We start from the raw sequence: 13,493 nt of genomic DNA on the forward strand, positions 1-13,493 counted from the left end.
TTTTTTTCTTTTTGGTACACAAAGCAGACTCTTCCCAAAAGCTCTTTGCAAAGGGACTACCTGGGTCTTTTCTTTTTTCTTTTTCTTTTTCTACAACTGAATCCCAGCCGAGCCCAGCAGCCAGACCAGGCATATCTTGTAAGCAACTTGACCAAAAAGATGGCAAAAATTAGCTGGTGGTGAAGCACAGGGCATCAAGGGGCCCCAAGGGCATAGATGGGGAGAGAATACATGAGTGGAGCAGTTAAAGCACCCTTGTAGTTGCAAGTGCAAGCATGCCACCAAGCACCTGACTTTTGAACACATGTTCATGGTGATAACGCAATAGCCATAACTTTGGGCACAAGTCACAGGTCCCTTTGTTCAGAGCCATCGCACTTCGAATGGTCACTGAACGAATGCTCATAAGTTGAAGTCTACCTGTACACTTAAAGACATGGACATACATTCTGAAGACATACCAGTTATATTAGGGTAAGGTAAAACTAAACTATTCTGGCCTGTTAAGGTAGATGTCAGGGTAAAATTTTTCAGCATTTCGATTTCTAGCATTCTAAATTTGCCATAAGCAAACTTCTCTTTAAGCAGTCTCCACGTTTTGAAAAGATAAGAATGTCAAAAAATTTCACTGGTGATATACATTTACCGGTTTATATCCTCCAAGGTCACATCAGATTTGGGTCTATAGCATGTCTTAAAAGTCAAAAGGTATTTTGTAAGGATGAAAATTTGATCCTAGAAGGGCAATTTACATATGCTCATATACCAATGTTGCTTGGTTGTTGATAATTATTTACCTGTCAATTGAATGTACTCATCATTTTATTTAAAGAGAAAAGGGTATTTGAACTGATATTAGGCGATAGCTAAATTCTGTGCCCAATGATTGAGCTATAATGATTATTTATACTATTTATACTATTTAGCTGAACGTGATGCTCATGTCAACAGATGATGAATGAATATTTCTTATATTTATGCATGCATTGAGGCAGATATACATAAATGAAGCTTCACTTTAGTCAAATGGGTTTTAAAAACATTTAAAACAGCATTTGTAATATGTTTACTTTTGAAAACAGCTTGTTAAGAGTGCTTCTCTGCTTACAGGCAGAGAAGCATAATAGATTTCAAAAACTTTGCCTCCTCCAATTTGTTTTTTCCAAGGCAGCTGACATCGTATTACTTTATTTATTTTATTAAATTTATTTATTTTATTAAATTTATATGCCACCCTTTTCCCTAAGGACTCAGGGCGGCGCACAACAATAAAAATTAAAAACATAAAATAGAAAATTTAAAAAAGGATTAAACAATAAATACAATAATTATATGACAATTTAAAAACCAGTAAAAAGCGAACTTTGGATGTTTCTTTTTAAGATTTCATTCATTTGTTCATCGTCTTCTGTATATGTTTACTTAGGAGTAAATCCCTCTACATTTTGTGGAGATCTTTTTGTTAGATAATTGAGATTGCAGTTTAAAATGTACAAAGAAACACCCAGCGCCCTTGTTTCTCAGCACTGGCAGTAACCGATAATGTTAAGTCCGGAATGACGAGCGTTGACAGCGAGGTTGAACAAGAGAACGTTTATTGAATGCACATGGGTCAACTGCCTAACAGCCGTTGAGCCTTAACTTATATACTAAGGTGCCTTTAAACATAACCAATCCCCGGCTCAGAATCTCCCGCCGAGAATGTAACAACCAATAACTGCACCCGGTTTTCCCGCCTTGGGAAACCACTCCCATTAACTATGGACACAACACCCCTTCCCCCCCAGATAAATGTTAATTATTTAACATAGTCCTTTAGGTAGCTTGGTGGCTTATGATTCCTGGCTGGGTATCTGCCTGCTGTGCCAACGACTGGGGTGTCTACTGTTCTGCTGTTGGACTCTGCTTCAGGCCCTGAGGTTTGTGGCACTGACTCTGGCAAGGCCGCACCCTCGGCATTTCGCGTTCCGGAACCTGCAAGTTGCCCGGAGGTGGTTTCCGCCGCAGCTGCCGCACCTCGCTTCGGGGTCGCGAGGCCTGGATTGGTTGTCCCTCTGGGGTCGTTGTGGTACTGTGGTCTGTTGTCTCCTTCCTTGGTCGGCTCCGTCGTAGCGTGGAGGTCTCGGCGCCATTTTTCAGAACCTTCGGGCGATCTCAGCAACGTCGGCTTCCCACTGGTAGTCCACCTCCCCACCGTCCACATGGCTCTCGAGATTAATTTCGGCCGAGGTCGCCATGCTGTTGTAGGGGGGGTCGCGTCTGCCTGTAGACTCGTACGTGAGTAGCTCGTCTAAGACTTCTTGCAGGGTGCCTGTGGGCTTTGAGATTATCCGGTTTTGCAAGTGTTCGTCTCGCAGCCCCAAAACTACTCGGTCCCTGATGCGAATCTCGAGGTTTTCGTATTTGCAACGCAGGGCCGTTTCTCTGACTTCTGCCACAAACTGTGTGATGGATTCGCCCGGCCGTTGGTTTTGTTTTTCAAATATCCTTCGCCAAAACAGTTCGGACCTTTTTGGCGTAAAGTGGACTTTTAGCTTGGCCAACAGGTTGGCGTACGTCACGCTGGAGACCGGCAAGGGCTGGTACAGGCCAACGGCAACCCGGTAAACCGGCGTGCCGCTAATGGTGAGAAGGGCCGCCGCTTTCTTCCAGTCCTCCGTGATCCCGTTGACCAGCATGAACCCCTCGAATTGGCCGACGTACTCCTCCCAGTCTTTGGGGTAGTTCGGGTCGAACCCCTTCAGGGATCCGACTTGCGCCATTTAGAGAGTTAGCGCGGCAGTAGTTCAGTTGACTGCGATTCAAATTTCCCGCTTTTTGCTCAGCTGGCTTCCGCGGCTCCTTCGCTGTTCCGCCGTCGATCCCACCTTCGTCGCCACTGTTAAGTCCGGAATGACGAGCGTTGACAGCAAGGTTGAACAAGAGAACGTTTATTGAATGCACATGGGTCAACTGCCTAACAGCCGTTGAGCCTTAACTTATATACTAAGGTGCCTTTAAACATAACCAATCCCCGGCTCAGAATCTCCCGCCGAGAATGTAACAACCAATAACTGCACCCGGTTTTCCCGCCTTGGGAAACCACTCCCATTAACTATGGACACAACAGATAATGTGGAAAGTTCATTACAATTTTCCACCAATCATTGTGCTTCTGAATATAATGTGGGTCAGGCTTCCTTTTCCCTTATTTTGTCAGCCTCAAGTGCACTCCTCATTCTGCAGAACAAACAAAATTGGAAAAGATTATATGTTCTGATAAGCAGCTATACAGCTTTTAGTTTCATGGAAAGCGATTTGAAAATACATGGATGCTAGAAATTATTTGGTGACTCAACTTGATGAGGTAAATCTTTGGATTGTCTTTCTGTTTATGTTCCATTTTCCTTTTGGAAAAATCAGAAGATTCTCTAGAAGAGATACTAAGAGTGAGGAACAGCTAGTTCCAAAGTGGATTGAGGTCAACCCTGGCAAGTTCCAACCAATACGAAGTGTCTTTAATCAATAGTTTAATGATTACTGTGGGAGTATAAGAAAGTATGAGAATAGCAAAGTACGTATCTCATGTATTTTTCATCTAAATATTAGAAAATTCTAAAGATGATGGTGATTTTTACTTGCAAATAATGTAAAGATCACCCAATAATGATGGGGTTTCTATCTCAAGGACAAACTGAGCAGATGTCCCAGCGAGGCTGGCCAGTTCTCATAACAAAATGAACAGAAGTGATTGATGAACATAATCAACTGTGGGTGGCCCATAGGGAAAGGGGGAATTAATTATGCTTGCTTTTATGCGGAAATCCAGAGCTAGTTTTGCTTCTTTTGTACCAATGTATTTTATTCAGTAAAGTTTTATACTCTTGGAAAAATAATGTCCCAGGAGTTTCTTTTTCTGGATTCATCAACTGGATAGCTGACACACAGACCTTCCAAGGAGACCAGGCAAGGTGTTTTTTTTCTGTTTTGAATTACCTTGTAGTTGAATTACCCCTAACTTCTCTTCTTGAGCACATTAAAATATAATTAAATGTGAAGTATTTACATTTTTGTCTTTCTTTACAACATATTCAGTTTCATAAATGCTAGTCATATCCTTTAATAGTAATGGGTTACATTTCTAGTAACAATGACATACTATTAATAACATTTCTGCACAACATGTTCTTAGGCAACGAGAGGGAACAGCTAATGGAGTTAGCTTAGTAGGAGCTTTGCTATATGATATTCCATATTAAAATCAACAGCATGTACACTTGGCCTTGCACAGTTCATTCAATCATATATTCATAATGCACACAGTACATTAGATATTCACATGAAGTAGGAGCTCCACCTACTGGCAGGATTTACTAAACTAATTGGAAAGTCTCAATAAAAGGTAAAATGAGGGTAATGCCTCAAAAGTTTATAAACATTTTGATGCAGTCCTCTTTCAATAATATGGAAGTAGTTTCCTATTACTTTAGTCCAGAATGTTTTTGATATTGTAAGTTAGACTCCAGCTAATCAATCATTCAATTTATTATTGTGACCTAGATTGTAACAACATTACAGGGTTTTTTTTTAATGAAAATCAGTAATGTTAGAAAAGGTGAATATGGAGGAACGTTGCTGAGGCAGTATGTTCACTTTCCATTCAAAAGACTGGTGAAAAAAGTGTCTAAATGTTTAAAGGAGGAACATTGCTGTATGTAATGGACATTAATTTACTTATGCTTGACATCCAGCCCTGGTATTATTTCCTGGTAGTCTGTGATTGAAGTATTAATCAAACTTAAGATTATTAGTTGAATTCCTTCACATGCTGCTGTCTGTTGAGATGGAGCGCTTCTATCCATGATTAATTTAGTATTATATTTAAACTTGATTTGCTGATAACTGAAGTTAACTTTTAAACAGCTATTATGTAAAATAAGTAGTTCCTGCTGGTATTCACTGGACTTCAGAAAATCCACTTTCTGTGTCCTTGTTTTATGGCATATGATACCAACAGTATATTTAACAAATATGATTTTTACATTTTCTTTGATTCTCCTTCCAGTGTATCCTGTTGTAATTTATTAATCAATAGTCTATTAAAAGAAAAAATAAATTGGATATTTTTCCTTTATTGATCAAATACACAAGGAAAAGAATTTTCTCCAAAATCATGTGAAAGAAATCTTTCAGAGGTACACTGCTTGATTACTTCCACTTTATCCTAATAGCATGAATCCAACAGAACTGTTCTGCTGACATGAAAAGTAATGATTTTTGCTATTTCTCCTTCCAGGAATGAGGCAACATTAAATATCATATCCGAGTGTAGTCTTAGGAAATGCTAATGAATTTCAAAATCCTTATAACAGTTTATATTGTATATATTTCTCTTATCATGTTATCCTCATAACTCTGTGAAATATGTTAATCCATTGAATAATTAGCACAAATTGGACTTGTCAAGTCAGATAACATAATATTCAGTTGGTCCATAGTTAATGTCCAGCCTTTTAGCAACCTTAATTATTGTTGCCAGGTAAGTTGGTCAACATATAAGTTGAATAAATAAAACTGTTCAGTTATGACAGAAACCCCCCCCCCCAAAAAAAAGATAATGGATTCGAAGTTCCAATGACACCCTCCTATACATATGACCCCGTAATTGCATTTTGGATGCTCAGCAACCATCCCATGCTTATGGCTGTTTGCAGTATCCTGCAGTCTCATGACTACGATTTACAGTGTGTCATGATAGAAACCAGCTTTTACTTTCAATTTTTTGGCAAAAAATATTGGTTGCAAGCAATGGGTTCATTTAACAAGTGCTCACTTAATAACTGTGGTGCTCACAGTTGTAGTTGCAACAGTTGTAGTTGCATTTATTTAACAATTACCTGCAAAAAAGGTCATAAAATTGAGTTGGTCACATGATGACCCTCTTATGGCATAACTTACAACTGTAATGCCAGGGTACAGTCATAATTCAAGAACTGTCTGCAATCATACAGTGATAAATGTTTTGTATAAAATCTTTTTCTACCTCCCAAATGATCATTGCTTAAATTCTAATTCCATTAAATATTCAGTTTCTTTTTGACTACATCCTATAAATTTTGTATTATAACCTGGTAACTGATTCCATTGTCACGTTGCTATAACAAGTAAGGTATTTATCCCTATGTTTATATTTATTTTATTATTTATTTGTATTTCTTATTTCTAAGCCACCTATCTCCCTCAGAAATATATCTTTTAACATATATTTCAGATCTAATAGAGTTATTAGGGAAATTCACAGTAAATCAAGTATTGGAAACCCTTAACTATATTTGGCTCACAATAATTTTATCTCATGCACTGCACCAGGTTTTCTAGGCAATGGCTATAGAATACACAAAAGAAGCAGTTTTGTATAAAATATTTATTGTTTAAAATAAAGAAGAAATATTTAGACAAATGTGTTTACTACTGTCATCCTTTGCTTTATGTTCTCTAATCTCTCCCCAAACAATATATTGCAATATCTAGATAGAAACATTATCTTCATCTGGTGATCAATATACTATTTTTCCAGGTGTACCATGAGATCCCAGTATCATTGAGTTTCTGCAGTGAGGTATTTGTTATCTGTAGATACTAAGTTCTTCAAAAACTAAGTTCGTTATGAAAGAGGACAGTAGGCAATTTAAAAAGATCACTGTCTTCATATGGCAGAAAGTTTTCAGCAAAGCAAAGCAATTTGTGATGATAAATTGCAGCTGTCAGAATGTCAAGATCACTTTGTAGAATTTATTTTGCAATCTCACATTTCAAGTTTATGTGTTGGTAATTCCCTTCTGCCCTTACAGGGCAAACTTCTTAGGAAAGAAAAGCAAAATACTGACACTCTTTTTGTTTTAGTTATAACTAGAGAAAAAATAAATTACTTTTCCTTAATATAAAAATAAAGTCTTTTTTTTCTTCAAAATACAACAATAGCAAAGTGGAATGAACACCTGTCATACAAATGTCTCAGTGAATTTTAAAGAGCATCCATTTTTAAGGCAAATAGGTTGTTTGTTTTTGTTTGGATCTTATTCTTTAACTTATTTCTACAAAAAAAAGAGTCAGAATCAGAATAGAGCTGGAAGGGACCTTGGAGGTCTTCTAGTCCAGCCCCCTGCTCAAGCAGGAGTCCCTATATCATTTTCAGACAAGTGGCTGTCTAGTCTCTTAAAAACTTTGAGTGATGAAACACCCAAAATGTCTGAAGGCAAACTGTTCCACTGGTTAATTGTCCTCACTGTTAGGAAGTTTTTCCTTAATTCCAGGTTGCTTCTCTCCTTGATAAGTTTCCATCTGTTGTATCTTGTCTTGCTTTCTGGTGCTTTGGGAAATCAGCTTCCTGGAGGAAGCTGATTATCTGGACCCGTACCAATCGGGTTTCAGGCCCGGGTACAGCACAGAGACGGCATTGGTCGCGCTGTTGAATGATCTCTGGCGGGCTCGGGACAGGGGTTGCTCCTCTGTCCTAGTCCTATTAGACCTCTCAGCGGCTTTCGATACCATCAACCATGGTATCTTACTGCGGCGTCTCAGGGGGTTGGGAGTGGGAGGCACTGTTTTGCAGTGGTTCTCCTCCTACCTCCTGGGACGTTCGCAGTCGGTGCTGGCAGGAGGGCAGAGGTCGGCCTCGAGGCCTCTCACTTGTGGAGTTCCTCAGGGGTCAGTCCTCTCGCCTCTCCTGTTCAACATCTATATGAAGCCACTGAGTGAGATCATTCATGGTTTTGGTTTCGGGTATCATCAGTATGCTGATGATACCCAGATTTTCATCTCCACCCCAAACCACCCCAGTGATGCCCTCGATGTGATGTCCCATTACCTGGAGGCGGTTCAGGTCTGGATGGGGAGGAACAGGCTTCGGCTCAATCCCGACAAGACTGAGTGGTTGTACGTGTCGGCATCTCGGGAAATTCAGGTTATTCCATCTTTAACCATGGGGGATGAGGTATTACCCCCCGTAGATAGGGCTCGCAACTTGGGTGTCCTCCTGGATTCACAGCTCTCCCTGGAAGATCATATAGGAGCGGTGACTAGGGTGGCCTTTGCCCAGGTTTGCCTGGTGTGCCAGTTGTGACCCTATTTGGACCGGGATGCCTTGCGTTCAGTCACTCATGCGCTCGTGACCTCTCGTTTAGACTACTGCAATGCTCTGTACATGGGGCTGCCCTTGAGGACCATTCGGAGGCTTCAACTGGTGCAGAATGCAGCCACGCAAGTTGTGTTGGGGGTCTCCCGATATTCCCATGTTACACCTCTACTCCGCGAGTTTGAATAGATCAGTAAAGATCAATAGTTAACCTAGGACTTTTTTTGGCAGCTGCAGTGCATCTGCTGGCATTACAATTTAACTGTTCACTAGGACTCCTAGATCGCTCTCATAATTACTGCTGTTGAGCCAAGTACCACATATTTTATATCTATGCATTTAGTTTTTATTACCTAAGTGTAAAACTTTACTTTTTATTTTTCTCACCACTAAATTGCATTTTGTTAGACAGGACAGTGTTCAAGTCTGTCTTGACCATATACCCCTAATTCTTTGATTACTCCTCCAGTAATGGCTGCTCTCGTTATAAAAGGGTACCTGCAAGTAGCAAGCAGTTTACAACAATGCAGGCAATTATGAAGATAACAAAGCTTAATTCTTTCCTTTTGGTTTTTCAATCAGTCTTGACTTCAGACATTACATGGTAATTCTATGTAGTTTGATAAGCAACATTTTTGGAAATAGTTGACCAGTCTTCTGAGAGTGACTCGCCCAAAATTTACCCAGCTGGCTTCATGTCTAGGAATGCAGAGCATTCGACTCCTAGTCTAGAGCCTTAACCATCACCAGGCCCAAGGTTGACTCAGCCTTCAATCCCTCTGAGGTCAGTAAAATGAGGACTCAGATTGTTGGGAGCAATATACTGACTCTGTAAACTCCTTTAGAGAAGACTGTAAAGCTCTATGAAGTGGTATATAAGTCTATTGCTATTAGCCCAAATAGGTTCTCAAACAATATTTACTGCTTATTATAGATATATTTAGTTGGGCTTTTCAAGCAGTGTAACTTTTTTCAGATGTTTGCAACACTGATCTTGGAAGGTAAACAAATGCATGCTGTCCTGCCACCTCCTTTGGCTTAGCTAATTGTGTTGAGCAAAGGCAGAAACTAACTTCAGCTGAATATGATTGGTGTCTGGAAACCAGGAATCTTTAATGTGCAAAACTTCCATTCAACCAAATGCAAACCTCCCAACTATGATGAGGACACTGGTCCTGGGAATGCATTTTGTGATTCCACATTTATTATTATGAATGTTTGGCAAACTTACTTCAGTTTTGCTCCTTTCCACACAGGATTTGCAAAAATAAAGGGATGGAGGAAAGTGCAAAACCTATGAGACTCATATAATGATTATAGATAATCCTTTTTAGCTGACTTCTATGATAATATTGATTTGCTTCAGAACAGTATAAAGATAAATGGTCTTTCTGTCTAACAGAAAGGTAATAGTCCCAAATAAGTTAATTGAGTTAAAAAAAAATTAGTTAGATCAAATGAGGAATTTCACATTACTGAGAACAGCTAATCAACCCATTCTCCACTTTTCTACTCAAAATGAATACTCTATGAAACCTAGAGATGATACCTCATTAAAGCATACAAACTTTTTTCTTCCACATTCCCTGTGTCTATGTTGTCTATATTTATTAAATATAAGGGAACTTATTTCCTTTAAAATTCCATACTAAAAGTGGTTCTTATGACATTTACTTTGCACACAGGTCTGTTGGTTATGAACCAAACTTTATAGGTCAAGTTGTAGGGCAGCAGAGAACATCTCTGAAGCCTTCTATCAGATGGAAACTTTAAACTAAGCGTAAGCTTCTAAAATATTTATGGAAGAACAAATATTACCATTTCTAATTATCTTATAGCTTGGTCATAGCTCTGCTTTAAAAACTTTTTCCAGAGAATTCAGAGTTTCTAAGTGGTTAGATCAAAATACTGTATTTTCCGGCGTATAAGACAACCCGGCGTATAAGACGACCCCCTACTTTTCCTGTTAAATTATAGGGTTTGGGCTATACTCACCGTATAAGACTACCCCTCTTCCAACGCACACCAAATAAAAATTAAAAAACATCAGATTTGATTTTAATATGGTAATTTTATCAAATGCTTATGACATGCAGGTGCTTAGTAGGAAAACTGTCACTTATAAACATAAGGCTGTTTGTCATCAAACATGTAAACATAAAACAGTACAAGTGGATTAAACTTTTCTTAATTCACTCTAAAGCTGAAAGGAAGGATAAGACAATAAACCCATGGGAGCTGCCATGCTGTTTGTTTTCTAAGCTGTCAACCAAACTGGAACTGATGATGATAGGAGGAAGATAACAAACAATAGAGAGAGAGCAAGTGCCGGGCAAGTCCCTGGCGAGTCAGCAACGCCCATCGTAACTCCAAGCTATTTTTACAGGATTTGCTGGCGTGACAGTTTCCCTTTAAAAGCCTTCAAAATCCTCCTGTTCATCATCTGATTTCATTAGTACATCAATGACATCTTGTGATACACTTGTAAGGCAGTCATCGTATGGATCTAATTCCGTATCAGATGGTGTGGTCTCAGCTTCGGCTTCCTCTTCATCTTGCCACAAGTAGTTGTCCTCCATACCATCTAATGAATATGATATGCCACACTTCTTGAAAGACTTGATTACTGTTTCTGCATCAATATCATTCCACACTTTTATGACAAACTTGCACAAAACATCCAACTGTGGAGCACGCATGTTTCCTCCTTTTGTGAATGACTTTTCGCCGCTAACCATCCACTCATTCCACTGTTCTCGAATGCGATCTTTAAATGGCTTATTTAGGCACACATCAAGTGGCTGTACCAACGATGTCAATCCTGCAGGAATAACTGCCGCATCTGTGTTCATTCTTGCCAGCCTTTGCTTGGTGCTGGGAGTTAAATGAGCCCTGAACATATCCTACACCAGTAGACTACGTTTTTGAATAAGTCCACCTGGTCGCCTGCTCCATACATTATCAAGCCATAGCTTTACCCCTTCTTCATCCATCCAGCCTTTTTCATTCACATGTACAAAACAACCAACAGGGAACTTGAGTTTCAGCATTGTTTTTCTTTTAAAAATAATCATTGGTTTCAGTCTGGCGCCATCAGCTGTGCATGCTAGTACCACTGTAAAATTGGACTTCTCATGTCCTGTTGTTTTAATTAAAATTGTTTTTTCGCCATTTGGATGAACAGTTTTATTTCCAACCATATCAAAACTCATTGGAGTTTCATCCATATTTCCGATACTACTTAATGCATAGCCATGTTTATTGCGCTGTTGTATTACATATCGATGGAAACTAATTACTTTGGCATCAAGATCTGCAGGTAATTTTTGTGAAATTTTTGTCTTTTGCCTCAGCACCAGATTATGCCTTTCCAAGAATCTAGTACACCAGGATACAGTGGCCTTAAATCTTTTGCTGTGATCTGGGTTAGATTTGGCCCACTGAAGTGCAAACAAACATATTTTATTTCTTGTCACTATATAACTGCTTTGGCGATGCTCATTCACCATGTCTATTACATGTTTTTCAAGTTCTGGCCAATGTGGAGTGCCTCTTCTTAATGCATACTTACCCCTTGGCATACTCTTTAATGCTTTTTCATTTGCTTTCCAGTCCCGAACCATCTTTTCTGTTACTCCATATTGTCTTGCAGCAGCACAGTTATTATGTTCTATGGCAAACTTTACAACTTTAAGTTTGAAACTGGCTTCATATTTCTTTCTTCTTACTGGTGGAGCCATGATGGGGCCTTGACTGTTAGCCAGTTGTATGAACAAGTACAGATACTGGTGCTGTGCTGTACTGTATTCACCACCACATGTATCTGCTCACCAGACAGACTACCTTCCCTCAGAATCACCATTCCCAGTATAAAACAACCAGCCAATCACAACAAGCAATGTATTTCCTGCATACAAAATCTGCTTGGATTGGGTGGGTCAGCTCTCCCTCCCTGCCTGCCCAGCCCTCCCTGTCTCCAAGACGATCTGAGCGGTAGTATGCAATGTGTCACAGGAGTGTTTGGGAGTCAATTAGCTGAAGACTTTGAGGAACCCTGCCTTATAGCAAAGGTAAAGAATCCCAGTTTTATAAAGTACCAGTAGCTCTAATGTGCTTCATTGAGAATTCACCCCAGTAGGAGGAGATGCAGATTCTATGCATATTTACGGTACACAGAAGCGAAAGAAATAACTCAATATTTCACTTCCTGGCACACAATCTGCATATTAACAACTCTTTTAGTACCCTTTTTTATAAGTGCCATGATGTTGCTAAAATAAAAGAGGTAAACTTCGTGACCCACCCAGCCCATGCATAAAACAGAAATGAAAAGTCTTAAGCCTTTTTGTTCCCAAATACCAAGGTTTCCCCTGAATTTTGCGCGGTTAAATAAACGGCATTTGCATATTGTTTCTCCACAGAGCACCGACAAAATTCGCTCGAATTAAGGAACGTGGGGAGCTAAAGAATTGGGCTATAGGGAATGTCTGGCATGACGGGCAACCCTGGGAAACACAAGGACTGTTGTGGCATCCTCAGTTCGCACGTTCCGATCCGGGAAAGCGCCCGGAGCCTTCTCCGTTATGGTATTTCTAACGGAACATCTCCACGCCCACGTCACACCTGCCTCGTCTTTTAAATCCCACTCCCTTTCCTCCCGTAACGTTTCCCTGCTCCACCTGCTCTGTGATTGGCCCAGCTTTGCTCCTTTCCCGCCAAAGGGGCGCCTCGCCTTCTTTTCTCTGAGCTCTCTTGCCTGGTGCGCTGCTGTTTTGCACTCCGTGACCGGGCAAGCAATTCTGTTCGGCACGAGTCAGGCGGTGCCTTGGCGGGAGCAAAGGTGCTCCCTTCCTACAATCGAGCGGGGTGCCTCTGGGGACTGCCTGCCCCTCCTCTCATCGGGGACCTGACAGCCAGCATTGGAGATGCTAGCATGGCCAGTCCTAGAGAGAGCAACGGCGGCAGCTGCAGTAGCCGCCCCAGAAGCTGACGAGAGTTTGCCCTCCATCACCCGTTCGCCGTCAGCCGCTTTACCACGGGTCGCCATTGCCTACCTCCATTCACCCAGCGATCCCGCCGCCCAGCAGAAAAGAGAAAAGATCCGAGAGGTATTTTTCCAGCGTATAAGACGACCCCCCAACTTTTGAGGTGATTTTCATGGCTTAAAAAGTCATCTTATATGCTGGAAAATACGGTATCCCATTGGAGAGATACTCTACTAGGCTATTAAGGACCTAGATACCCCGAAGACCTTGGATGCAATCTTGAAAACTCATGGCATCAATTTACAATAGGCATTTTTTAAAGATTGAAAAAAGAAAAGTATTAAATATATGACTGGACACAAGTTATATTCATTGTGCTCAAATTTAAATGCAAA

The 13,493-nt window shown here is 40.3% G+C and overlaps 1 protein-coding gene across 11 annotated transcripts in view; it reads left to right on the forward strand.

Moving 5' to 3' along the window:
- TPK1 (thiamin pyrophosphokinase 1) overlaps window positions 1–13,493 on the forward strand; it is a 474,984-nt gene that overhangs the window by 449,573 nt on the left and 11,918 nt on the right. The window contains exon 9 of one of the 11 annotated variants that reach the window (XM_081342932.1): window positions 3,200–3,346. The exons of the other annotated variants lie outside the window; for them this stretch is intronic. Coding sequence (XP_081199058.1) covers window positions 3,200–3,318 — 119 coding nt within the window. The 3' untranslated portion in view covers window positions 3,319–3,346. The remainder of the gene's footprint in view (window positions 1–3,199; window positions 3,347–13,493) is intronic. 11 annotated transcript variants of the gene reach the window in all.

The sequence above is a fragment of the Vipera berus genome, assembly GCF_964194415.1.
Source record: "Vipera berus genome assembly, chromosome: Z".
NCBI lineage: Eukaryota > Metazoa > Chordata > Lepidosauria > Squamata > Viperidae > Vipera > Vipera berus.